We start from the raw sequence: 27,651 nt of genomic DNA on the forward strand, positions 1-27,651 counted from the left end.
AAAGAGAGGGAGGACGGTGCTGTGGACAGCAATGAGGAGGTTGACCACGAGTCCTCCAGGAGCCAGACGCCAGAGAACCGTTCTGCAGAGGACAGCGCACAACCTGGCAATTATGGACAAGATGAGGAGCAGCTCACCCAAGGGTCCTCAACGAGCCAGATGCCAGCCCTCTGCTCTGCAATGGACAGTGAATCACCAGGCTCCGCAGCGTGCCGCAGATCACCACGTGCCATTCCACCGAGCCTGGCAGGCTCGGATAGCCTTCTTCAAATGGCTATGGCCCTACTCCAGGCTGGAGACCGGGAGGGCTACAAGCAACTCCTGGCAGAGCGCAGGGCAGAGCGCAGGGCAGAGCAGCGTGTGAGGCTGCGGAGCGGCAGGCAGCGCATGAAGAGCGAGAGCGAGAGCGACAGGCAGACCGTGACCACCAGCTGCATCTAGCCAAGCTCCAGCCCTCATCAGCCACACGTGACCTTCAAGACACCAAACTTCCAAAGGTCCGTGTTGAGGACTTCCCAGTGCTGGAGAAGGATGGAGACTTGAACTCTTTCCTGACTGCTTTTGAACGGACTTGCCTGCAGCACCATCTGGACAAGGATCAGTGGGCCAAATACCTGACCCCCCGTTTAAGGGGTAAGGCCCTGGAAATCCTTGGGGACTTGCCTGCTGAGGCAGATCAAGGCTATGACACCATCAAGCGGGCCCTGATCCAACAGTACAACCTCACTCCGGAGTCCTACCGCAAGAAGTTCCGGAGCCTACAGAAGGGACCAAAGGACTCCTGGGCTGACCACCGGCGGGCACTTGCCCGAGCTGCCGACCACTGGACCCAAGGCCTGCAGCTTACCACCGGACCGGACATCCTGGACTTGGTCATCACAGAGCAACTCTTGTGGAACTGCCCTGAGGATCTCCGTCAGTTCATCCGAGACCAGAAGCCAAAGGGGTCCACGGCTACAGCTGCCCTGGCCGATGACTACACCAACAATCGGGCTCCTGAGGCCAGGAGAGCGGCCACCAGCAGCACCTGGAGTGGGGGTAAGATGAATTCTGCGACTGCCCCACCTGCCCCTAGACCGCAGGGGGTGTCCCCCTCAACTCCCCTCTCCAGGCCCGTGGCAGAACCAAGACGGTGCCACCAGTGCAACCAACCTGGACACTTCAAGGCTATGTGCCCTCAGCGTCCCAAGGCCCCGGCCCTGTCCCTGTCCCAAGGGACGCCCAAGGTGTATTGTGTGGGTGGGGGTGGTGGTAGGTCCCTGAACAGCTTCCAACCTGTCACCGTCGGCCGGTCTGTGACCATAGGACTGCGAGACAGCGCCTCGGAGGTGACTCTGGTGCGGCCTGAGATGGTGTCCCCCCAAGACTTGGTACCTGGAAAAACCCTCGCTGTCTCCAGAATTGGAGGCATTGACCCGGCGCTGCCCATCGCCAGCGTTTATATGGACTGGGGCGCAGGACGAGGGGTGAGGGAGGTGGGGGTAACTGATCGGATCCCCGCAGACGTGCTACTTGGGACAGATTTGGGGCAGATAACCTCCCAGTTTGGGCCCCCCCCAAGGGCTGAACTTTCAGCCAGTACGGACATACCCCCTGACAATGTTAATGTGTTATCTATGAATGATGTAAGGGAGGAGGGAGTGAACTCTGATTTTTCTGCTTGCACAGACCCCATAGACACACACACAGCTGCAGCTGTGACAGGGGAGGGGCTTGGAGAAAGGTGTGACAATGCCTCTACAATTGATCAGCCAGTGAGCTGGGATCTGTTGCCCTCTGCAGGGATAAGCAGAGAGCAGGGTGCTGCAGGGAGAGAGCCAGCGTGTGGGGTGGGGGCTACCGCAGCAAATGTGGGGGTCACCAGAAATTTCACAGCGGGGTTCTGTTGCTGCAGGGGGGGAACAAGCAGGTGAGATTGGGGCCGGTCCCGGAGCGGAAGTGCTCCCAGGTAAGATCTCGGTGCAGGGTTCCCCCACAACCGGGGTGTCAGGAAGCCAGGTAGGTCTGCCTGAACCGGCGACTTGGTCAGGAACGGAGGAGGAGCAGGCACGATCCACGGTCGCAGCGGCTGTGGCCGCTGTCACCCGCAGTGGGAGTGCTGGAAGCCAAGGGGCCTCCCGGAGGTCCGATAGCTCTTCCCCTTCTGACCAAGTGGCAGCCGAGTCAGGCGGAGGCCAGGACACAGGTCCCGGGGTACTGACCGAAGATGTGACAGTCTCGTCGATTCTGGCCACATCTAGTCAGGGGTTTCAGGCAGCGTTAGAAGCTGACGACAGCCTGAAAGCTCTTAAGGGGCAGGCGGCACAGCCTCCCTCGGACTCGGACCCGGAGCGAGTGGTCTGGGACCAAGGAAGGCTGTACCGGGTCACGGTCCAGCAGGGTTCACCGGAGGCGTGGCCCAGGGACCGACAGTTGGTGGTACCCTATCCGTTCCGGACGGAGTTGTTTCGGATCGCACATGAGATTCCGATGGCCAGACACCTAGGGATCGCTAAGACCAAGGCCAGGTTAAACCAGCATTTCTACTGGCCAAAAATGGGGGCCGATGTGGCTGCCTACTGCCGTTCGTGTGACACCTGTCAGAGAGTGGGGAAGACGGGGCCACACCCCAAAGCCCCACTGGTATCTCTGCCAATCATCGATGAGCCTTTCAGGAGGGTGGCTGTGGATCTGGTCGGCCCGCTGGCCATCCCCAGCAGCTCCGGGAAACGCTTCATACTGATGGTAGTGGACTATGCCACCCGGTACCCTGAAGCAGTGGCCTTGTCGTCCATTCGGGCTGACAAGGTGGCCACCGCATTGCTGGAGATTTTCTCCCGAGTGGGTTTTCCCCAGGAAATGCTCACTGACCGGGGGACCCAATTCATGTCCCAGCTGATGGAGGCCCTCTGTAAGCAAGTCCAGGTGCGACATCTGGTGGCCAGCCCGTACCATCCACAGACTAATGGCCTGTGTGAGCGGTTCAATGGCACCTTAAAGCAGATGCTTAAGATGTTGGTCGACTCCCACGGGCGTGACTGGGAGCGGTATCTCCCACACCTGTTCTTTGCTTACCGGGAGGTTCCACAGGCCTCAACGGGATTCTCACCGTTTGAGCTCCTGTACGGGCGACGTGTGCGGGGCCCCCTGGGTCTGGTGAAAGAGGCTTGAGAAGGGGATTTGGCCACCCCTGGAGTGTCTGTTATCGAGTATGTAATGCGCTTCCGGGACAAAATGCAGGCCTTGACGCAACTGGTACACGAAAATATGGCTCAAGCCCAGGCCGATCAGAAGCGTTGGTACGACCAGAACGCTTGTGAGAGGACCTACCAAGTGGGTCAAAAGGTGTGGGTACTGGTCCCCGTACCACAGGACAAGCTTCAGGCAGCCTGGGAAGGCCCATACCTCGTGTACCAGCAGCTCAACCCTGTGACGTACCTGGTCACCCTGGACCCTGCCCGTGGAAGGCGGAAGCCCTTCCATGTGAACATGATGAAGGCACATCATGAGCGGGAGGCGTGTGCGCTCCCCGTGTGCAACCTGCCCGAGGAGGGATAAGCGGAAACCCTCTTGGATATGCTAGCCCAGGTTAGGGCAGGCGGATCCATTGAGAATGTGGAGGTTGGCCACCAGCTCTTGGAGGACCAACGGTCCCAGCTGTGGGCCACCCTACACCCCTTCCGGGGGTTGTTTACCAACCAGCCCGGAAGGACTGACTTGGCTGTCCATCACGTGGACACTGGGGATCATCCCCCGATCCGGCGTTCAGCATATCGGGTCTCCCTGGAGGTGCAGCAACACATGCGCCAGGAGATTGACGAGATGCTGAAGCTGGGGGTGATCCAGGCATCCAACAGCGCTTGGGCCTCGCCTGTAGTCCTCGTCCCTAAGAAGGACCGAACCACTCGGTTCTGCGTGGACTACAGGGGGCTCAATGCTGTCACGGTCGCCGATGCGTACCCAATGCCACGCATCGATGACCTGCTCGATCAGTTGGCCGGGGCTCAGTACCTGACCATCATGGATCTGAGCCGGGGATATTGGCAGATCCCCCTGACTCGCAAGGCCAGGGAATGCTCTGCCTTTATTACCCCATTTGGACTGTACGAGTCCACGGTGATGCCATTTGGGATGAGGAATGCCCCTGCCACTTTCCAGCGGATGGTCAACACCCTGCTCACGGGACTTGAAGGGTACACGGCCGCGTACCTGGATGACATTGCCGTCTTCAGTCCCACCTGGGAGGACCACCTAGAGCATCTAGCACAGGTGCTCAGGCGGATCCACCGGGCAGGTTTGACCATCAAGCCGGGAAAGTGTCAGGTGGCCATGAGCGAGGTCCAGTACCTCGGTCACCGGGTAGGCGGGAGAACACTGAAGCCTGAGCCTGAGAAAGTGGAGGCCATCGCATCCTGGCCCACCCCCAGGACCAAGAAGCAGGTGATGTCCTTCTTGGGGACCGCCGGGTACTATAGGAGGTTTGTTCCACGCTATAGTAGCCTGGCAAAGCCCTTGACGGACCTCACCAAGAAGAAGCTGCCCTCTGCAGTCGATTGGACAATGGACTGCGAGACAGCTTTCCGGGCCCTAAAGGACGCCCTGTCCAGCCCGCCAGTGCTACAGGCAGCCGACTTCACGCGGCCGTTTGTAGTACAGACCGTGGCCAGTGACTTCGGCCTCGGTGCGGTGCTCAGCCAGGTGGACTCTGCGAGCCAAGAGCACCCAGTCTTGTACCTGAGCAGGAAGCTGTTACCGAGGGAGGTGGCCTATTCCACGATGGAAAAGGAATGCCTGGCCATAGTGTGGGCCCTGCAGCGTCTGCAACCCTATCTATACGGGCGCCACTTCATCGTGGAGACGGACCACAATCCCCTCAGCTGGTTACACACAGTCTCTGGGACAAATGGGAGGTTGTTGCGATGGAGCCTTGCGCTCCAGCAATACCACTTCACCATTCGCCACAAAAGGGGCCATGACCACGGTAACGCAGACGGGCTGTCCCGACAAGGAGAGGTCGCGGACGGGCGCACGGGGGAACACCGGAGTGTGCTGCCCCCTAGCGCCCTCAAAAGGGGGAAGGTGTGAGGGAAATCCTGGGATATTAAGAGGAATGATGATGTCCAGTCATCATTTCTCTCATCACCCCCCTGAGGGCAACCCCCCTCCCTTGTCCCTTCACACACTGAGGTACTTCTCAGATGCCAGCATCTGGAAAGGTGTGAAGTCCCACTTACACCTCCAACAGCCATCTCCTCTGATATGGAGATTGCTTGTTCTCTCAGGCCTCTAAAGAAGGGAATTTTGTTACTTACCGTAAATTCCTTTTCTTCTAGCTCTTATTGGGAGACCCAGACGATTGGGGTATAGCTACTGCCCTCCGGAGGCCACACAAAGCACTACACTAAAAAGTGCAAGGCCCCTCCCCTTCTGGCTATACCCCCCCGTGGTATCACGGGTTCTCCAGTTTTAGTGCCAAAGCAAGAAGGAGGAAGCCAATAACTGGTTTAAACAAATTAACTCCGAATAACGTCGGAGAACTGAAAAACCGTTCAACATGAACAACATGTGTACCCGCAAACAACAAAAAAATCCCGAAGGACAACAGGGCGGGTGCTGGGTCTCCCAATAAGAGCTAGAAGAAAAGGAATTTACGGTAAGTAACAAAATTCCCTTCTTCTTCAGCGCTCTATTGGGAGACCCAGACGATTGGGACGTCCAAAAGCTGTCCCTGGGTGGGTAAAGAGATACCTCATGTTAGAGCTGCAAAACAGCCCTCCCCTACGGGGATGTCACTGCCGCCTGCAGGACTCTTCTACCTAAGCTGGCATCCGCCGAAGCATAGGTATGCACCTGATAATGTTTGGTGAAAGTGTGCAGACTCGACCAGGTAGCTGCCTGGCACACCTGTTGAGCCGAAGCCTGGTGTCGCAAAGCCCAGGACGCACCCACAGCTCTGGTTGAGTGGGCTTTCAGCCCTGAAGGAACCGGAAGCCCAGCAGAACGGTAGGCTTCCAGAATTGGTTCTTTGATCCATCGAGCCAGGGTGGCTTTAGAAGCCTGCGACCCCTTGCGCTGGCCAGCGACAAGGACAAAAAGTGCATCTGAACGGCGGATAGGCGCCGTGCGAGAAATATAGATTCTGAGTGCTCTCACCAGATCTAGCAAACGTAAGTCTTTCTCATACCGGTGAACCGGCTGAGGACAAAAGGAAGGCAAGGATATATCCTGATTAAGATGAAACGAGGATACGACCTTAGGGAGAAACTCCGGAATGGGGCGCAGCACTACCTTGTCCTGGTGGAACACCAGGAAGGGAGCCTTGGATGACAGAGCTGCCAGCTCAGACACTCGCCTAAGCGATGTGATCGCAACAAGAAACGCCACTTTCTGTGACAGGCGAGAAAAGGAAACGTCCTTTAGAGGCTCGAAGGGCGGCTTTTGCAGAGCAACTAGTACTCTGTTCAGATCCCATGGATCTAACGGCCGCTTGTACGGGGGCACAATATGACAGACCCCCTGTAGGAACGTGCGCACCTTAGGAAGACGTGCTAGACGCTTCTGAAAAAACACAGATAGTGCCGAGACTTGCCCTTTAAGGGAGCTGAGCGACAAGCCCTTTTCCAACCCCGATTGCAGGAAGGAAAGAAAGGTGGGCAATGCAAATGGCCAAGGGGATACTCTCTGTGCAGAGCACCAGGATAAGAAAATCTTCCACGTTCTGTGGTAGATCTTAGCAGACGTTGACTTCCTAGCTTGTCTCATTGTGGCTACGACTCCTTGAGATAATCCTGCGGACGCTAGGATCCAGGACTCAATGGCCACACAGTCAGGTTCAGGGCCGCAGAATTCTGATGGAAAAACGGCCCTTGGGACAGTAAGTCTGGTCGGTCTGGCAGTGACCACGGTCGACCGACCGTGAGATGCCACAGATCCGGATACCACGATCTCCTCGGCCAGTCTGGGGCGACGAGTATGACGCGGCTGCAATCGGATCTGATCTTGCGTAACACTCTGGGCAAGAGTGCCAGAGGTGGGAAGACGTATGGGAGCCGGAACTGCGACCAATCTTTAACTAATGCGTCTGCCGCCAGAGCTCTTTGATCGCGCGACCTCGCCATGAATGCCGGGACCTTGTTGTTGTGCCGGGACGCCATTAGGTCGACGTCCGGCACTCCCCATCGGCGACAGATTTCCTGAAACACGTCCGGGTGAAGGGACCACTCCCCTGCGTCCATGCCCTGGCGACTGAGGAAGTCTGCTTCCCAATTTTCTACGCCTGGGATGTGAACCGCGGATATGGTGGATGCTGTGTCCTCCACCCACATTAGAATGCGCCGGACTTCTTGGAATGCTTGCCGACTGCGCGTCCCTCCTTGGTGGTTGATGTATGCCACCGCTGTGGAGTTGTCCGACTGGATTCGGATCTGCTTTCCTTCCAGCCACTGTTGGAAGGCCAGTAGGGCAAGATACACTGCCCTGATTTCCAGAACATTGATCTGAAGGGTGGACTCCTGCGGAGTCCACGTCCCCTGGGCCCTGTGGTGGAGAAACACTGCTCCCCACCCTGACAGACTCGCATCTGTCGTGACCACTGCCCAGGATGGGGGCAGGAAGGATCTCCCCTGAGACAATGAGGTGGGAAGGAGCCACCATTGTAGAGAGTCCTTGGCCGTCTGGGAAAGAGAGACTTTCCTGTCCAGGGACGTTGACTTCCCGTCCCATTGGCGGAGAATGTCCCATTGAAGTGGGCGCAGATGAAACTGCGCAAAGGGAACTGCTTCCATGGCTGCCACCATCTTCCCGAGGAAGTGCATGAGGCGCCGTAAGGGGTGCGACTGGCCTTGAAGGAGGGATTGCACCCCTGTCTGTAGGGACCGCTGCTTGTTCAGCAGCGGAAGTATGAAACTCCATGCCAAGATACGTTAGCGACTGTGACGGTGACAGATTCGACTTTGGAAAGTTGATGATCCATCCGAACGTCTGTAGAGTCTCCAGCGTAGCATGTAGACTGAGTTGGCATGCCTCTTGAGAGGGTGCCTTGACAAGTAGATCGTCTAGGTAAGGGATCACCGAGTGTCCCTGAGAGTGCAAGACTGCTACCACCGCCGCCATGACCTTGGTGAAGACCCGGGGGGCTGTCGCCAGACCGAATGGCAGAGCTACGAACTGAAGATGGTCGTTTCCTATCACAAAACGTAGAAAACGTTGATGTTCTGTAGCAATTGGCACGTGGAGATAAGCATCTTTGATGTCTATTGAGGCAAGGAAGTCTCCTTGAGACATTGAGGCAACGACAGAGCGGAGGGTTTCCATCCGGAACCGTCTGGCGTGCACATGTTTGTTGAGCAGCTTTAGATCCAGAACAGGACGGAACGAGCCGTCCTTTTTTGGAACCACAAAGAGATTGGAGTAAAACCCTCGCCCTTGTTCCTGAGGCGGTACAGGAACCACTACTCCTTCCGCTCTTAGGGAGTCCACCGCCTGCAGCAGGGCATCTGCTCGGTCTGGATGTGGGGAGGTTCTGAAGAACCGAGCTGGAGGACGAGAACTGAACTCGATTCTGTACCCGCGAGACAAAATGTTTGTCACCCACCGGTCTTTGACCTGTGACATCCAAATGTCGGAAAAGCGGGAGAGCCTGCCCCCGACCGGAGATGCGGAGGGGGGGGGCTGGAAGTCATGAGGTAGCCGCTTTGGAAGCGGTTCCTCCATTTGCTTTCTTGGGGCGTGCGTGAGCCCGCCAGGAATCTGAGACTCTTTGCATCCTCTGAGTCCCTTTGGACGAGGAGAATTGTGTCTTGCCCGAACCTCGAAAGGACTGAAACCTCTGCTGCCATTTTTTCTGCTGAGGTTTGCTTGATCTGGGCTGGGGTAAGGAAGAGTCTTTACCCTTGGACTGTTTAATGATGTCAGCCAATGGCTCGCCAAACAGTCTATCTCTAGATAAAGGCAAGCTGGTTAAACATTTTTTGGAACCAGCATCTGCTTTCCAGTCCTTTAACCACAAGGCTCTGCGCAAAACTACCGAATTGGCGGACGCCATTGAGGTGCGGCTGGTAGATTCTAGGACCGCATTGATAGCGTAAGACGCAAACGCAGACATCTGCGAGGTAAGGGACGCCACTTGCGGCACCGCTGGATGTATGACAGCATCCACTTTTGCTAAACCAGCTGAAATAGCTTGGAGTGCCCATACGGCTGCGAATGCTGGAGCAAACGACGCGCCGATAGCTTCATAGACAGATTTTAACCAAAGGTCCATCTGTCTGTCATTGGCATCCTTAAGTGAAGCGCCATCCTCCACTGCAACTATGGATCTAGCTGCAAGTTTGGAAATCGGGGGGTCTACTTTTGGACACTGGGTCCAGCGCTTGACCACATCAGGGGGGAAAGGAAAACGTGTATCCTTAGAACGTTTAGAGAAACGCCTTTCTGGATGAGCGTCGTGTTTCTGGATTGACTCTCTGAAGTCAGAGTGATCCAAGAAAGCACTCAATTTACGCTTGGGATAGAGGAAACGAAACTTCTCCTGCTCTGCAGCTGCCTCCTCTGCAGAAGGAGCTGGGGGAGAAATATCCAACAGTCTATTGATGGCTGAGATAAGCTCGTTTACCATGGCGTCCCCATCCGGGGTATCCAGATTGAGAGGGGTTCCAGGATAAGACTCCTGATCACTCTCTTCAGACGCATCACAGGGCGACTGATTGCGCTGAGACCCTGAGCAGTGTGATGACGTTGAGGGTCTGTCCCAGCGAGCTCGCTTAGGGTGGCTGGGGCTATCATCTGAGTCATAATACTCAGCCTGGGAAGCCGGGGACCCCCTTGCAGTCTGGATTAATTCCAACTGAGGGGGATTAGCGGACAGAGACCTCGCCGTGTCCATAGACTGAGCCCCAGTCATGGATTGCAAAGTTTCAAGGATCTTTGCCATAGTCACAGACATTCCATCAGCAAAAACTGCAAAGTCTGTCCCTGACACCGGGGCAGGACTTACAAGCGTCTCAGCCTGGGTCACTACCCCTCCGGACTCCGGCTGGCGAAGCAGCACCGGATCTGAGCATTGCACACAATGGGGGTCTTTGGAACCTGCTGGTAGAGCAGCCCCACATGCAGCACACGCAGTGTACACAGCCCTAGCCTTGGCAGCCTTGCGTTTTGTGGATGACATGTTGCTGCCTCCTCAGAGCGATCTGGGGTATCCAGCCAGGAAGCGACCTCACAGTGCAAGAAATAAATAAATATATATATCTGGTGACACAGTACACCAATACACACTGAGGCACTAGAGGGGCCAGCTGAAATGCCGCTTACCGCCCGCTTAAGAGCGGGTGTGTGGTCGCCAAAAGCCCCCTAGTCCAGGTCTCCCAGAGCCTTGCGTCCTTCCTCTAGCCAGACTGCATGTAATGGCTGCCGGCGTCCTGGGAGAGGAGGGGGGGCGGGCCCTGGGCGTTCCTGGCTAAGAGCGGGAAGCCTGCTTCCCTCTGTGCCTAGTGAGAGGGCTGGAGCATGTAAATCAGGCTCCAGCCCTCGTCGCTGCTGCGAAACAGCGTCTCTCCCCTACCCTGATTGACAGGGTGGGGGCGGGAACGAAGCGGAGCTAGGCCGCAAAAGCCGGGGACTGGATTTATAAACGCCGCCGCCGTAAAAGCGCGGTCGGCGTGTCCCCGGCGCACTACAAGTCACAGCAGCGCCGCCGGTCCAGTGGGGGTCGGCGCTGCGTTCCCACAACACAAAAGTCCCCCAGTAAACTGCAGGAACACCAACTCAATCGTTACGGTCCCCGGCGCACTACAACACCCAGCCAGCCCGGAGTGTGTCTGTGCCTGCCGGGGACACAGAGTACCTGTATGATGCAGGGCCATGTCCCTGATTGTACTCCTGCTCCATATCCATCAGGTTCAACTGGGTCTGTGGATGGAGCCCGGCGTCAGAGCTTAGAGGCCGGCAGGATCCCACTTCCACAGAGCCCTACAAGGGGATGTGGAAGGAAAACAGCATGTGGGGCTCCAGCCCCTGTACCAGCAATAGGTACCTCAACCTTACAACACCATCCACGGGTGAGAAGGGAGCATGCTGGGGGCCCTATATGGGCCCTCTTTTCTTCCATCCGAAATAGTCAGCAGCTGCTGCTGACTAAAATCTGTGGAGCTATGCGTGGATGTCTGACCTCCTTCGCACAAAGCTTGAAAACTGGAGAACCCGTGATACCACGGGGGGGTATAGCCAGAAGGGGAGGGGCCTTGCACTTTTTAGTGTAGTGCTTTGTGTGGCCTCCGGAGGGCAGTAGCTATACCCCAATCGTCTGGGTCTCCCAATAGAGCGCTGAAGAAACAAAGAGAGAGAGGAAGAGCTGTGTCCACTCATCAAAGAGAGTGGGCAGGGACCTAGCAAAACCAAAAGTAGCTAGTCCCCGCAGGAGAGCATACTGCTGGCTCCGTAATATCATACCCAGTTATGATATTACCGTGCGTCTCAGCCATACACCCCGTACATCGTTAGAATCGGGACTTCAAGCCGAATCTGTGCATATCTTCGACATCTATGTGGCACCCTGGGGCGGCGAGATATAGAGCACTGCTAGTAGGAGTCCGGTAAATGAGTCGTGCTTGGACTCAAAATGCAGAGGGGACCCGGGCGGATCTGATGGCACCAGAACCATCCCGATCGGACCTCCCAGTCCGGAGTTGCAGGTAATAGCCCCTTCTGGGATATTACTCTGACTCAATGCAGGGGGAGTGGCAGTGCTTCCCTGTGAGGTCACTAAGGTAGGAGGGGACCTGGATTTGCCCAGGTTGATAACCCTACTTCGGCCATTTCCCAGTGTTCTTTTGCTCGGGGGTCTGGTCAGGGAAGACCTGTGAGGGAGATCCTGGAAACCTGGTCTACAGCGCCCCCCTGTGGCCAGACGCACAAGGTAACTGCTGGAACTGTGTATGCCTGTTTGTAAACCATGCTTTGATTGTAACTGTACTCTGACATAACTGTATATTCTGTAGATCCCCTATTGTATATATTGTAGTTTCTAGTGTGCTTTAGGCTGATTAAATTATATAATTAATCTTGGGCTGTTCTGTTATCTCGATCTTGAATCCCACGTCTGTGTGTTCGGCTAATAGTTACCGTGAAGCGGTTGGTGGCAGCGAGTGTGTGCCAAGGATTATTGTGGGGAGGCCAGTGAGATTCGGGAAGATTTTATATATTCCGCCCGCGGAGGTCGGGGGAATATATACCCTACTCTCACCGGGGACCCTTCAATAATCGGCATAAGTAGTATAGCGGCATCCTTGCTTATTGTCGGGCAATTCCATAATTGGCCTGACTATAAGAGGGCCGCTAGAGAGCGCGTCACATGCTCTGTCTGTCGGTCGGGAGGTATAAAGGAGGGGTGACTCCTGCTTGTTACCCCCCGATCGTGACATTGGTGGCCAGCACGGGGGAGTTCTGAGTGACCCCCCCTGGTGGTTCGTGACACAACTGAATGAACATCCTCAGAGGCAGGAGAGGCCAGAATTTTTGCCAGGGGTTGTATGTGGATATAGTCTGAGGAGAAGAGCCAAGCCCCCATTCTAGGCGTTAATGAAGGTCCGAATGGCAGAACCATCACAGAGCAATCACCGACAATACATTGTAATGATCCGGTCGTGCAATCAACTATTCTTAAAAATCCTACATTAGTCGCAGAAAGGCGAGTTCAGAAATGACAGGTCACAGTTATAGTCTCACCTTCTTACATAATTCAGAAACTCTGCAGACTCCTGGATGAAACAAGTATATAAAAGAAGAGAATTAGAAAAAATATATAATTATATAAAGAAAAAACTGAGGGGCAAGGAACCCATGAATTACAAATCATCAAAAAAGGTTACGGATACCACTATATATAGCGTCGTTAGCGACGTCGTTGCGTGTAACAGCTAGAAGCGAGTGTTAACGATCAAAAATACTCACCTAATCGTTGATACGTCGTTCATTTTCAAAAACTCGGTCGTTGTGGACGCTGGTTGTTCGTCGTTCCTGAGGCAGCGCACATCGCTACGTGTGACACCCTGGGAACGACGAACACCACCTTACCTGCGTCCTCCGACAACGAGGTGGGCGTGTCTTTTATGCGGCTGCTCTCTGCCCCTCCGCTTCTGTTGGACGCCTGCCGGGTGACGTCGCCGTGATGCACAAACGATGGGGGCGGGTACGCCCGCTAGCGATATCGTAGCGTGTAAAGCAGCCTTTAGTGAACACTTTTTTAATTTGAAGTTATTGTAAAAAAATAATTGGTTAAAAATGTTTGAAGAGATCTTCCACTACTTTACACTGATGGCTTATCCTTAGGGGTACTTTGGACGTTGCAACATCGCTACTGCGATATAGTCGGGGTCAAATCGAAAGTGACGCACATCCGGTGCCGGTAACGACGTCGCAACGTGTAAAGCCTAGATGCGCCGATAAACGATCGCAAAAGCGTCGTAAATCCGTGATCTGTGTAGCGTCGGTCATTTTCATAATGTCACACCAATAGGAGATACAATGTTGTTCCTCGTTCCTGCGGCAGCACACATTGCTGTGTGTGAAGCCGCAGGAGCGACGAACATCTCCTTACCTGCCTCCACCGGCTATGCGGAAGGAAAGAGGTGGGCAGGATGTTTATGTCCCGCTCATCTCCGCCCCTCTGCTTCTATTGGCCGCCTGCCGTGTGACGTCGCTGTGACGCCGCATGACCCTCCCCCTTAGGAAGGAGGCGGGTCGCCGGCCAGAGCGATGTCGCAGGGCAGGTAAGTGCGTGTGACCCTGCCGTAGAGATAATGTTCGCTACGGCAGCTATCACAAGATATCGCATGTGCGACGGGGGCGGGTACTATTGCGCTCGGCATCGCTAGCCGATGCTAGCGATGTTGCAACGTGCAAAGTACCCCTTAGGATCGGTCATCAATGTCTGATTGGCTAGGATCCGGCACCCCTGCCTATCAGCTGTTCTGTTCTTGAGCTGTTCCCGGCAGCAGCAGAAGGCAGCCGTAAAGAAGGGAATTTTGTTTACTTACCGTAAATTCCTTTTCTTCTAGCTCCAATTGGGAGACCCAGACAATTGGGTGTATAGCTTCTGCCTCCGGAGGCCACACAAAGTATTACACTTAAAAGTGTAAAGCCCCTCCCCTTCTGCCTATACACCCCCCGTGCATCACGGGCTCCTCAGTTTTGGTGCAAAAGCAAGAAGGAGTAAAAGTTATAAATTGGTTTAAAGTAAATTCAATCCGAAGGAATTTCGGAGAACTGAAACCATTCAACATGAACAACATGTGTACACAAAGAACAACAGCCTGAAGGGAACAGGGGCGGGTGCTGGGTCTCCCAATTGGAGCTAGAAGAAAAGGAATTTACGGTAAGTAAACAAAATTCCCTTCTTTTTCGCTCCATTGGGAGACCCAGACAATTGGGACGTCCAAAAGCAGTCCCTGGGTGGGTAAAATAATACCTCGTAATAGAGCCGTACCACGGCCCTTTCCTACAGGTGGGCAACCGCCGCCTGAAGGACTTGCCTACCTAGGCTGGCATCCGCCGAAGCATAGGTATGCACCTGATAGTGTTTCGTGAAAGTGTGCAGGCTCGACCAGGTAGCCGCCTGACACACCTGCTGAGCCGTAGCCTGGTGCCGCAAAGCCCAGGACGCACCCACGGCTCTGGTAGAATGGGCTTTCAGCCCAGAGGGAACCGGAAGCCCAGAAGATCGATAAGCTTCGAGAATTGGTTCCTTGATCCACCGAGCCAGGGTTGACTTCGAAGCCTGTGACCCCTTACGCTGGCCAGCGACAAGGACAAAGAGTGCATCCGAACGGCGCAGGGGCGCCGTACGAGAAATGTAGAGTCTGAGTGCTCTCACCAGATCTAACAAGTGCAGATCCTTTTCACACTGGTGAACTGGATGAGGACAAAAAGAGGGTAAGGAGATATCCTGATTGAGATGAAAGGGGGATACCACCTTAGGTAGAAATTCCGGAACCGGACGCAGAACCACCTTGTCCTGGTGAAACACCAGGAAAGGGGCTTTGCATGACAGCGCTGCTAGCTCAGACACTCTCCGAAGTGATGTGACTGCTACTAGGAAAACCACTTTCTGTGAAAGGCGTGAAAGAGAAATATCCTTCATTGGCTCGAATGGTGGTTTCTGAAGAGCCATCAGCACCCTGTTCAGATCCCAGGGTTCTAACTGCCGCTTGTAAGGAGGGACTATGTGACAAACCCCCTGCAGGAACGTGCGTACCTGTGGAAGTCTGGCCAGGCGCTTCTGAAAAAACACAGAGAGCGCTGAGACTTGTCCCTTAAGAGAGCCGAGCGACAACCCTTTTTCCAATCCTGATTGAAGGAAGGAAAAAAAAGTGGGCAAGGCAAATGGCCAGGGAGAAAAACCCTGATCAGAGCACCAAGATAGGAATATCCTCCACGTCCTGTGGTAGATCTTGGCGGACGTTGGTTTCCTAGCCTGTCTCATAGTGGCAATGACCTCTTGAGATAATCCTGAAGACGCTAGGATCCAGGACTCAATGGCCACACAGTCAGGTTGAGGGCCGCAGAATTCAGATGGAAAAACGGCCCTTGAGACAGCAAGTCTGGTCGGTCTGGTAGTGCCCACGGTTGACCCACCGTGAGATGCCACAGATCTGGGTACCACGACCTCCTTGGCCAGTCTGGAGCGACGAGGATGGCGCGGCGACAGTCGGACCTGATCTTGCGTAACACTCTGGGCAACAGTGCCAGAGGAGGAAACACATAAGGGAGCTGAAACTGCGACCAATCCTGAACTAAGGCGTCTGCCGCCAGAGCTCTGTGATCTTGAGACCGTGCCATGAATGTTGGGACCTTGTTGTTGTGCCGTGACGCCATTAGGTCGACGTCCGGCATCCCCCAGCGGCAACAGATCTCCTGAAACACGTCCGGGTGAAGGGACCATTCCCCTGCGTCCATGCCCTGGCGGCTGAGAAAGTCTGCTTCCCAGTTTTCTACGCCCGGGATGTGAACTGCGGATATGGTGGAGGCCGTGGCTTCCACCCACATAAGAATCCGCCGGACTTCCTGGAAGGCTTGCCGACTGCGTGTTCCCCCTTGGTGGTTGATGTATGCCACCGCTGTGGAGTTGTCCGACTGAATTCAGATCTGCTGGCCTTCCAGCCACGGCTGGAACGCCTTTAGGGCAAGATACACTGCCCTTATCTCCAGAACATTGATCTGAAGGGAGGACTCTGTCGGAGTCCAGGTTCCCTGAGCCCTGTGGTGGAGAAAAACCGCTCCCCACCCTGACAGGCTCGCGTCCGTCGTGACCACAGCCCATGATGGGGGAAGGAAGGATTTCCCCCCGACAGAGAAGTGGGGAGAAGCCACCACTGAAGGGAAGCCTTGGAGGCCCGTGAAAGGGAGACGTTCCTGTCGAGGGACGTCGACTTCCTGTCCCATTTTCGGAGAATGTCCCATTGAAGAGGACGCAGATGAAACTGCGCAAAAGGAACTGCCTCCATTGCTGCTACCATCTTCCCTAGGAAGTGCATGAGGCGCCTCAGGGGATGTGACTGGCCTTGAAGGAGAGATCGCACCCCTGTCTGTAGTGAACGCTGTTTGTCCAGCGGAAGCTTCACTATCGCTGGAAGAGTATGAAACTCCATGCCAAGATATGTCAGAGATTGGGCCGGTGTCAGATTTGACTTTGGAAAATTGATGATCCACCCGAAACTCTGGAGAGTCTCCAGAGCAATGTTCAGGCTGTGTTGGCATGCCACTTGAGTGGGTGCCTTGACAAGCAGATCGTCTAAGTAAGGGATCACCGAGTGTCCCTGAGAGTGTAGGACTGCTACCACTGCTGCCATGACCTTGGTGAAGACCCGTGGGGCTGTCGCCAGGCCGAAAGGTAGTGCCACGAACTGAAGGTGTTCGTCTCCTATGGCGAAATGCAGGAAGCGCTGATGCTCTGGTGCAATTGGTACGTGGAGATAAGCATCTTTGATGTCGATTGATGCTAGGAAATCTCCTTGGGACATTGAGGCGATGACGGAGCGGAGCGATTCCATCCGGAACCGCCTGGTTTTTACGTGTTTGTTGAGCAGTTTTAGGTCCAGAACAGGACGGAAGGATCCGTCCTTTTTCGGTACCACAAACAAGTTGGAGTAAAAACCGTGACCCTGTTGCTGAAGAGGCACAGGGATCACCACCCCTTCCGCCTTCAGAGTGCACACCGCCTGAAGAAGAACATCGGCTCTCTCGGGGGGCGGAGATGTTCTGAAAAACCGAGTCGGAGGACGAGAGCTGAGCTCTATCCTGTAACCGTGGGATAGAATGTCTCTCACCCATCGGTCTTTTACCTTTGGCAGCCAGGCGTCGCAAAAGCGGGAAAGCCTGCCACCGACCGAGGATGCGGAGTGAGGAGGCCGAAAGTCATGAGGAGGCCGCCTTGGGAGCGGTTCCTCCGGCGGTCTTTTTAGGACGTGACTTGGACCGCCATGAATCGGAGTTTCTCTGATCCTTTTGAGGCCTTTTGGACGAGGCGAACTGAGACCTGCCCGCGGGCCGAAAGGACCGAAACCTGGATTGTACCTTCCGTGGTTGAGGTCTGTTTGGTTTGGACTGGGGTAAGGATGAATCCTTTCCCTTGGATTGTTTAATGATTTCATCCAATCTCTCACCAAACAGGCGGTCGCCAGAAAATGGCAACCCGGTCAGGAACTTTTTGGAAGCAGAGTCTGCCTTCCATTCACGTAGCCACATGGCCCTGCGGACTGCCACCGAATTGGCGGATGCTACCGCCGTACGGCTCGTAGAGTCCAGGACAGCGTTAATGGCGTAGGACGCAAACGCCGACGCCTGAGAGGTTAAGGACACCACTTGCGGGGCAGATGAACGTGTGACTGCATTAATCTGCGCATGACAAGCTGAGATAGCTTGGAGTGCCCATACGGCTGCGAATGCTGGAGCAAAAGACGCGCCGATAGCTTCATAGATGGATTTCAACCATAGTTCCATCTGTCTGTCAGTGGCATCTTTGAGTGAAGCCCCATCTTCCACTGCAACTATGGATCTAGCCGCCAGTCTGGAGACAGGAGGATCCACCTTAGGACACTGAGCCCAGCCCTTGACAACGTCAGGGGGGAAGGGATAACGTGTATCCTTAAGGCGCTTGGAAAAACGCTTATCTGGACAAGCTCGGTGTTTCTGGACTGCGTCTCTGAAGTCAGAGTGATCCAGAAACATACTCAAAGTACGCTTGGGAGACCTGAAACGGAATTTCTCCTGCTGAGAAGCTGACTCCTCAATTGTAGGAGCTGGTGGAGAAATATCCAACACCTGATTGATGGTTGCTATAAGGTCATTCACTATGGCGTCACCATCAGGTGTATCTAGGTTGAGAGCGGCCTCAGGATCAGAATCCTGATCTGCTACCTCCGCATCATCATCCAGAGAGTCCTCCTGCTGAGACCCTGAATAGTGTGATGAAGTCGAGTGAATTTCCCAGCGACCCCGCTTAGGCGGCCTGGGACTGCGGTCCATGTCAGAGACCTCACCCTGGGACCCATGGTTCACCCCAGGAGCACTTTGCAGCTCCAATTGAGGGGGGCCTGGGGTCAATGATTGAACAGTGCCCGGGACCTGAGTCACCGGTCTGGACTGTAAGGCTTCTAGTATCCTAGCAGACCATTTATCCATACTCTCAGACAGTTTGTCAGCAAACACTGCAAACTCCGTCCCTGTCACCTGGACAGTGGTAGCAGGTGGTTCCACCTGGGCCACCAGTAGCAGAGGCTCCGGCTGAGTAAGTGCCACAGGGGCCGAGCATTGCACACAATGAGGGTCCGTGGAACCTGCCGGTAGTATAGCCGCACATGAGGTACAGGTTGCAAAGTAAGCCTGTGCTTTGGCACCCTTGCTATTTGCAGACGACATGCTGTTGTCTCCTCTGAGTACAATCCAGGAGGGTATATAGCCAAAAATCAACAGTGCGGCAGTACAGTGTAAATGTATAGCATATAAGCATATATATATATATGTACACTTCTGCACTCAGTGGGGCCAGCACCTCAGGTGCTGCTTACCGACCGCTCAAAGCGGTTGTGCGATCACCAGAATCCCTGCATGGGCCTCCCAGAGCCTGTTGTCTCTCCTCTCCAGCGTTAGAAGTGCTGACGGGAATGGCTGCCGGCGTTCTGTGGGGAGGAGGGGGCCGTGGGCGTGCCCTAGAAAGTGCGGGAATCTGGAGCCCCAGTGTGCTGTATGAGGGGGGAGGAGGATACAAAGTATGCTCCAACCCTCAGCACTAACGTCCTGTGCAGCGTCCCGCCCTTCCCCTGACTGGCAGGCCTGGGGGCGGGAATATGCGATACTAGGCCGCAAAAGCCGGGGACTAAAGTTATAAGCGCGGCCGGCATATAAGCGCGGTCGGCGCGGTAGTCCCCGGCGCACAAACACACCCAGCAGTGCTGAAGTGTATATGGCCACCAGCGCTCCATGCGCGGTTCCCACGGGGACACAGAGTACCTCACAGCGCGGCCGTCGCGGTAGTCCCCGGCGCACTAACACACCCAGCAGTGCTGCAGTGTGTGTGGCATCAGCGCTCTATGCGCGGTCCCCATGGGGACACAGAGTACCTCACAGTAGCAGGGCCTTGTCCCTGTCGATACTCGGCTCCTGTCCAGCAGATTCCCCAGGGGCTGCGGAGGGAGCACGGTCTCATGTGCCTGGAGACCGATTAGGATCCCACTTCACCCAGAGCCCATTAAGGGATGGGGAAGGAAAACAGCATGTGGGCTCCAGCCTCTGTACCCGCAATGGGTACCTCAACCTTAACAACACCGCCGACAAAGAGTGGGGTGAGAAGGGAGCATGCTGGGGGCCCTATATGGGCCCTCTTTTCTTCCATCCGACATAGTCAGCAGCTGCTGCTGACTAAGATGTGGAGCTATGCGTGGATGTCAGCCTCCTTCGCACAAAGCATAAAAACTGAGGAGCCCGTGATGCACGGGGGGTGTATAGGCAGAAGGGGAGGGGCTTTACACTTTTAAGTGTAATACTTTGTGTGGCCTCCGGAGGCAGAAGCTATACACCCAATTGTCTGGGTCTCCCAATGGAGCGAAAAAGAAAGCTCAGTTCAGGACCTGCCCCGTCTTCTGACGGTGGCCCCCGGCCGGGCACTGCTCATCCGCCTTCCATTGTCTAATATCAATATTCACTCTGTTAAGAATAAAGATTCATATGTGAAAAGTATAAGAAAAGTAGCTCCGTGCACTCACCTTACTGGAGAAGTTTCCCTGCACCAACCCCTCTACGTATAATCGAGACTTGAACTCCTCCACAAATGACAGCAGCTGTTCCAGCGTCAGGCCCTTGTGAATCGTGTGGTACTTTTCTATCATAGACCAGCGATTATGTTCCAATATCAGGAGCCGAACGTCCCTGGAGGAGAGAAAAGAGGTCAAAACGCGGTGTATATACGGCTGCTGCGCTGCCCAAGCGCCACATCATGTAACACAACAACCGCTACAGGCCGATCCTAAAATGACAGGAAAGTCGTGTCCCACACCAGTCTTACACGCCATGGCACATTAGAGGACATGGCACGCACTTACTTTCCAAGTTTCTCGGGTTTGATTAGGAGGTTGAAGTAGGTCTTTTTCAGCTGTTCTGTGATCATGTCATAGACGTCAGAAGAAGCCGTGAAGTCGGCCAGGTAATCAATGATCAACTCAAAAAGAAGCTGCACGAAGAGGAAAAGAAAGAAGGGAAGACGTCAGTAATTCAAATCTAATTCTGTTTTTATCACAAGTAGGATTTAATTTCATGTAATGAGCCCAGTATTGAGCCGTGGGGTCTCCCAGGATCACAACTCATCAACTATCCAAGAACAATGAAGAAGATGCTGATCGCTGGATCCACCATTCATGAGAATGCACTACACAAAAATAAGGTAAGGGCCTAATCCATGAGAATCCATGAGATCCCTGCAACCAGAGCCCAAATTCTTGTCTATAGAAGACGGACACCTCATGTGCAAGGTTCTCAGTCCATGTACATACTGTGACGTCCGGCCCGGCCGAGGGTCTCCCGACTCAAGCTCAGCCGCCTTTTAAACATATAGGAGACTGGTGACTTTGAGGGATTACATCTGCAGCAGGGTCTGGAAATCTCCATTTGTACATGGATGTGTAAAGTTGTCTTTAAAGTGTCATTCCCCCCAAAGAAGGGAATTTTGTTACTTACCGTAAATTCCTTTTCTTCTAGCTCTTATTGGGAGACCCAGACGATTGGGGTATAGCTACTGCCCTCCGGAGGCCACACAAAGCACTACACTAAAAAGTGCAAGGCCCCTCCCCTTCTGGCTATACCCCCCCGTGGTATCACGGGTTCTCCAGTTTTAGTGCCAAAGCAAGAAGGAGGAAGCCAATAACTGGTTTAAACAAATTAACTCCGAATAACGTCGGAGAACTGAAAAACCGTTCAACATGAACAACATGTGTACCCGCAAACAACCAAGAAATCCCGAAGGACAACAGGGCGGGTGCTGGGTCTCCCAATAAGAGCTAGAAGAAAAGGAATTTACGGTAAGTAACAAAATTCCCTTCTTCTTCAGCGCTCTATTGGGAGACCCAGACGATTGGGACGTCCAAAAGCTGTCCCTGGGTGGGTAAAGAGATACCTCATGTTAGAGCTGCAAAACAGCCCTCCCCTACGGGGATGTCACTGCCGCCTGCAGGACTCTTCTACCTAAGCTGGCATCCGCCTAAGCATAGGTATGCACCTGATAATGTTTGGTGAAAGTGTGCAGACTCGACCAGGTAGCTGCCTGGTACACTTGTTGAGCCGTAGCCTGGTGTCGTAGCGCCCAGGACGCACCCACGGCTCTGGTTGAATGGGCTTTCAGCCCTGAAAGAACCGGAAGCCCAGCAGAACGGTAGGCTTCCAGAATTGGTTCTTTGATCCATCGAGCCAGGGTGGCTTTAGAAGCCTGCAACCTCTTGCGCGTACCAGCGACAAGGGCATCGGAACGGCGTATGGGCGCCGTGCGGGAAATGTAGATTCTGAGTGCTCTCACCAGATCTAGCAAACGTAAATCATTCTCATACCGGTGAACCGGATGAGTGCAAAAGGACGGTAAGGAGATATCCTGATTAAGATGAAACGAGGATACGACCTTAGGGAGAAACTCCGGAATGATCCGCAGCACTACCTTGTCCTGGTGAAACACCAGGAAGGGAGCCTTGGATGACAGAGCTGCCAGCTCAGACACTCGCCGAAGCGATGTGATCGCAACGAGAAACGCCACCTTCTGTGACAGGCGAGAAAAGGAAACTTCCTTCAGAGGCTCGAAAGGCGGCTTCTGGAGAGCAACTAGAACCCTGTTCAGATCCCATGGATCTAACGGCCGCTTGTACGGGGGTACGATATGACAAACCCCCTGCGGGAACGTGCGCACCTTAGAAAGACGTGCTAGACGCTTCTGAAAAAACACGGATAGTGCTGAGACTTGCCCTTTGAGGGAGTCTAGCGACAAGCCCTTTTCTAACTCCTATTGTAGGAAGGAAAGAAAAGTAGGCAATGCAAATGGCCAGGGAGACACTCCCTGAGTAGAGCACCAGATTAAGAAAATCTTCCACGTTCTGTGGTAGATCTTAGCAGACGTGGGCTTCCTAGCCTGTCTCATGGTGGCAACGACCCCTTGGGATAATCCTGAAGACGCTAGGATCCAGGACCCAAAGGCCACACAGTCAGGTTCAGGGCCGCAGAATTCCGATGGAGAAAACGGCCCTTGAGACAGTAAGTCTGGTCGGTCTGGTAGTGACCCCGGTCGGCCGACCGTGAGATGCCACAGATCCGGGTACCACGCTCTCCTCGGCCAGTCTGGTGCGACGAGTATGACGCGGCTGCAATCGGATCTGATTTTTGCGCAGTACTCTGGGCAAGAGTGCCAGAGGTGGAAACACATATGTGAGCCGGAACTGCGACCAATCTTGCACTAAGGCGTCTGCCGCCAGAGCTCTGTGATCGCGCGATCGTGCCATAAATGCCGGGACCTTGTTGGTGTGCCGAGACGCCATTAGGTCGACGTCCGGCACCCCCCAGCGGCAACAGATTTCCTAAAACACGTCCGGGTGAAGGGACCATTCCCCCGCGTCCATGCCCTGGCGACTGAGGAAGTCTGCTTCCCAGTTTTCTACGCCCGGGATGTGAACTGCGGATATGGTGGATGCTGTGTCCTCCACCCACATGAGGATTCGCCGGACTTCCTGGAAGGCTGCTGACTGCGTGTCCCTCCTTGGTGGTTGATGTATGCCACCGCTGTGGAGATGTCCGACTGGATTCGGATCTGCTCTCTTTCTAGCCACTTCTGGAAAGCTAATAGGGTAAGATACCCTGCCCCGATTTCCAGAACATCGATCTGAAGGGTGGACTCCTGCTGAGTCCACGTCCCCTGAGCCATGTGGCGGAGACAAACTGCTCCCCACCCTGACAGACTCGTATCTGTCGTGACCACTGCCCAGGATGGGGGCTATGACAATGAGGTGGGAATAAGCCACTATTGCAGAGAGTCCTCGGCCGTCAGGGAAAGGGAGACTTCCCGTCCAGGGAGGTTGACTGCCCATCCCATTGGCGGAGAATGTCCCATTGCCGTTGGCGCAGATGAAACTGCGCAAAGAGAACTGCCTCGATGGCTGCCACCATCTTCCTTAGGAAGTGCATGAGGCGCCTTAAGGGGTGCGACTGGCCTTGAAGGAGAGACTGCACCTCTGTCTGCAGTGAACGCTGCTGGTTCAGCGGAAGCTTCACTATCGCTGATAGAGTGTGAAACTCCATGCCGAGATACGTTAGTGATTGAGTCGGAGACAGATTTGACCCTGCCAAATTGATGATCCACCCGAAAGTCTGGAGAGTCTCCAGCGTAACATTCAGGCTGCGTTGGCATGCCTCGAGGGAGGGTGCTTTGACGAGTAGATCGTCCAAGTACGGGATCACCGGGTGTCCCTGAGAGTGCAAGACTGCTACCACTGCTGCCATGACCTTGGTGAAAACCCGTGGGGCTGTCGCCAGACTGAATGGCAGAGCTACGAACTGAAGATGTTCGTCTCCTATCACAAAACGTAGAAAACGTTGGTGCTCCGTAGCAATTGGCACGTGGAGATAGGCATCTTTGATGTCTGTTGAGGCAAGGAAGTCTCCTCGAGACATTGAGGCAATGACGGATCGGAGGGATCCCATCCGGAACCGCCTGGCGTTCGCATGCTCGTTGAGCAGTTTCAGGACCAGAACAGGACGGAAGGAACCGTCCATCTTTGGAGCCACAAAGAGATTGGAGTACAAACCCTCGCCCTCGTTCCTGAGGGGGGACAGGGATCACCACTCCTTCTGCTCTTAGAGCGTCCACCGCCTGCAGCAGGGCATCTGCTCGGTGGAGAGGTGGGGCCGTTCTGAAGAATGGAGTCGGAGGACGAGAACAGAACACTGTCCTGTGCACGTGAGCACAATGTCCGTCACCCACCGGTCTGTGACCTGTGGCAGCTAAATGTCGCCAAAGGCGGGGGAGTCTGCCATCAACCGCGGATGCGGAGAGAGAGAGAGCTGAGAGTCCTGAGGAGACCGCCTTGGTAGCGGTTCCTCCGACTGCCTTCCTTGGGCGAGATTGAGCCCGGCCGGAATCTGAGCCCGTCTGAGGTTTTGTAGCCCTTTTGCACGAGGACAATTGGGACCTGCCGGAGCTTGGGAAGGACCGAAACCTCGACTGTACTTTTAGGACAGTATTAACAGGGTAAGTCGCAGTGCAGACATTGCGGGGTTACGGACGCCTCTGCGGTACAGATGTCCCTGCTCAAGGTCAGCTGCGCAAGAACAGCTGAAAAGGTTAGGTTGCCTATACGGCTGTGGATGCCGGAGCAACCGACACGCCGATAGCCTCCTAGACAGATTTCAACCAGAGTCCATCTGTCTGTGAATGGCATCTTTAAGTGAAGCCCCATCTCCAGTGCAACTATGGCTCTATATGCAAGCCTGGAGATTGGAGAATCCACCTTTGGACCCTGGGTCCAGCGCTGACCACGTCAGGGGAAAAGGAATAACGTGTATCCTAAAAACGTTTGGAGAAGACGCTTATCTGGTAAGCGTGGTGTTCCTGGACTACTTCTCTGAAGTCAGCGTGGCCAGAAAAATACTCAATATCTGCGTGAGATACTGAAAAGGAACTTCTCCTGTTCGTCTCCTATCTCCACTGGGGGAGCTGAGGGAGAAAGATCCAACCTTCCATTGATGGACGGTATAGGATCATTCCGTATGGCGTTACCACCCGGTGTATCCGGATTGAGAGCGATGTCAGTATCAAAGCCCTGAAGAGCTGCCTTTTGGTCAAGTAGATTGCCCATGGGTGCAAGTCTCTATATTATGACTACTCCGTCCCTGTCCATGGACAGGGTTGACAGGAGGTTTCTTTGGCCTCAACTAGTAGAGCCCCGGCAGACGAAGTGCTAGAGACCCCGGCAGACGACGTGCTACAGGGGAGCATGCACACAATGGGACGGTGTCATGAACAGCATCCCATGTAGTAAAAACAGCACTGAAATCTGTGTTGCTTTTTTGCCGCTGCCGACTAGCCATCTAGAAGTATATAGCCAAGATTGGTGACCGTACAGTGCAATGTATAGCATACAGGCATAAAGTACAAATGAACACTGCAGCACAAGCAATACAAGCAGCATAGAAGCCTGTGCCCTGGCACCCCTGCTCTTCTGCTGCTGTAGACTAGTCATCTAGGGGAATATATCCCAGAAGAGTGCCCATACAGTGCAATGTATAGCATACAAGCACAAGTACAAATGAACACTGCAGCACATGCAATACAAGCAGCATAGAAGCCTGTGCCCTGGCACCCCTGCTCTTCTGCTGCTGTAGACTAGTCATCTAGGGGAATATAGCCCAGAAGAGTGACCCTACAGTGCAATGTATAGCATACAAGCACAAGTACAAATGCACACTGCAGCCCATGCAATACAAGCAGCATAGAAAAAAACCTGTGCCCCAGCACCCTTGGTTTTCTGCTGCTGTAGTCTAGCCATTCCAGGAGAATATAGCTAAGACTAGCGACTGTACAGTGCAGTGTATAGCATATAAGCATAAACACAAATGAACACCTCAGTCGTGCAATACAAGCAGCCTAGAAAGCCTGTGCCTTAGCACACCTGCTGCTGATGTGTCGCTCCCCAAGCGGGCATATAGCGACCTATGCAGTTAAAAACAACACATGTACACACTGCAGTTATATCGTGGTCAGCACTATGTGTGCCTCTTACCGCCCGCCTATAAGCGGGTGTATGATCGCCACCGTCCTGCCTTGGTGCCGAAAGTCCGAGCTCGGACTGCAGTAATGGCTGCCGGCGTCTTCCCCAGCTCGTGTGAGGAGGGGCGGGCCGTGGGCGTGCCCCAAGTCAGAGCGGGAATCCGGCGTCCGACAGTGTGCAGTGAGAGGGCTGGAGCATGTAAAAAGGCTCCAGCCCTCGGCGCTGCTGAGTGCTCAGCGTCTGTCCCCTTCCCTGAGTGACAGGGAGGGGGCGGGAACGAAGCGGCACTAGGCCGCAGAAGCCGGGGACTGGATTTATAAGCGCCGCCGCCGTAAAAGCGCGGTCGGCGCCCAGTCCACGGCGAACTACAAGTCCCAGCCGCGCCGCCGCTCCCGGAGCGTCCGGCGCGGTAGTTCCCAAAACACAAAGTCACTCAGCAAAGCTGCAGTGACTGTAACCCTTTACTGTCCCCGGCGCACTAGCACACCCAGCAAGTCTGGAGTGTGCTGTGCCTGTGTGTACGGGGACACAGAGTACCTGAATGGTGCAGGGCCATGTCCCTGAACGGTACTCCAGCTCCGTATCCAGCAGGTTCAAATGGGTCTGTGGATGGAGCCCGGCGTCAGAGCTTTGAGGCCGGCAGGATCCCACTTCCTCAGAGCCCCCCAGGGGGATGTGGAAGGAAAGCAGCATGTGGGCTCCAGCCTCCGTACCAGCAATAGGTACCTCAACCTTACAACACCATCAACGGGTGAGAAGGGAGCATGCTGGGGGCCCTATATGGGCCCTCTTTTCTTCCATCCGAAATAGTCAGCAGCTACTGCTGACTAAAATCTGTGGAGCTATGCATGGATGTCTGACCTCCTTCGCACAAAGCTTGAAAACTGGAGAACCCGTGATACCACGGGGGGGTATAGCCAGAAGGGGAGGGGCCTTGCACTTTTTAGTGTAGTGCTTTGTGTGGCCTCCGGAGGGCAGTAGCTATACCCCAATCGTCTGGGTCTCCCAATAGAGCGCTGAAGAAAGAAGGGAATTTTGTTTACTTACCGTAAATTCCTTTTCTTCTAGCTCCAATTGGGAGACCCAGACAGTGGGTGTATAGCTACTGCCTCTGGAGGCCGCACAAAGAACTACACTTAAAAGTGTAAGGCCCCTCCCCTTCTGGCTATACACCCTCCCGTAGGAGTACGGATTCCTCAGTTTTAGTACCAAAGCAAGAAGGAGGAAAGCCAATAACAGTTTCAAAAACAAATTCAATCCGATAACAAGATCGGAGAACTTAAGAAACAACATGAACAACATGTGCACCCGAAAAACGAAACCCTAAGAACAAATAGGGCGGGTGCTGGGTCTCCCAATTGGAGCTAGAAGAAAAGGAATTTACGGTAAG

At 54.4% G+C, this 27,651-nt stretch overlaps 1 protein-coding gene across 1 annotated transcript in view; it reads right to left on the reverse strand.

Moving 5' to 3' along the window:
• NRDC (nardilysin convertase) overlaps nucleotides 1-27,651 on the reverse strand; it is an 86,568-nt gene that overhangs the window by 28,287 nt on the left and 30,630 nt on the right. Inside the window, exons 21-23 of the mRNA XM_075320570.1 lie at nucleotides 20,571-20,698; nucleotides 20,235-20,397; nucleotides 12,703-12,734 (exon numbers count right to left, since the gene is read on the reverse strand). Coding sequence (XP_075176685.1) covers nucleotides 12,703-12,734; nucleotides 20,235-20,397; nucleotides 20,571-20,698 — 323 coding nt within the window. The remainder of the gene's footprint in view (nucleotides 1-12,702; nucleotides 12,735-20,234; nucleotides 20,398-20,570; nucleotides 20,699-27,651) is intronic.

This window comes from Anomaloglossus baeobatrachus, chromosome 8 (assembly GCF_048569485.1).
Source record: "Anomaloglossus baeobatrachus isolate aAnoBae1 chromosome 8, aAnoBae1.hap1, whole genome shotgun sequence".
NCBI lineage: Eukaryota > Metazoa > Chordata > Amphibia > Anura > Aromobatidae > Anomaloglossus > Anomaloglossus baeobatrachus.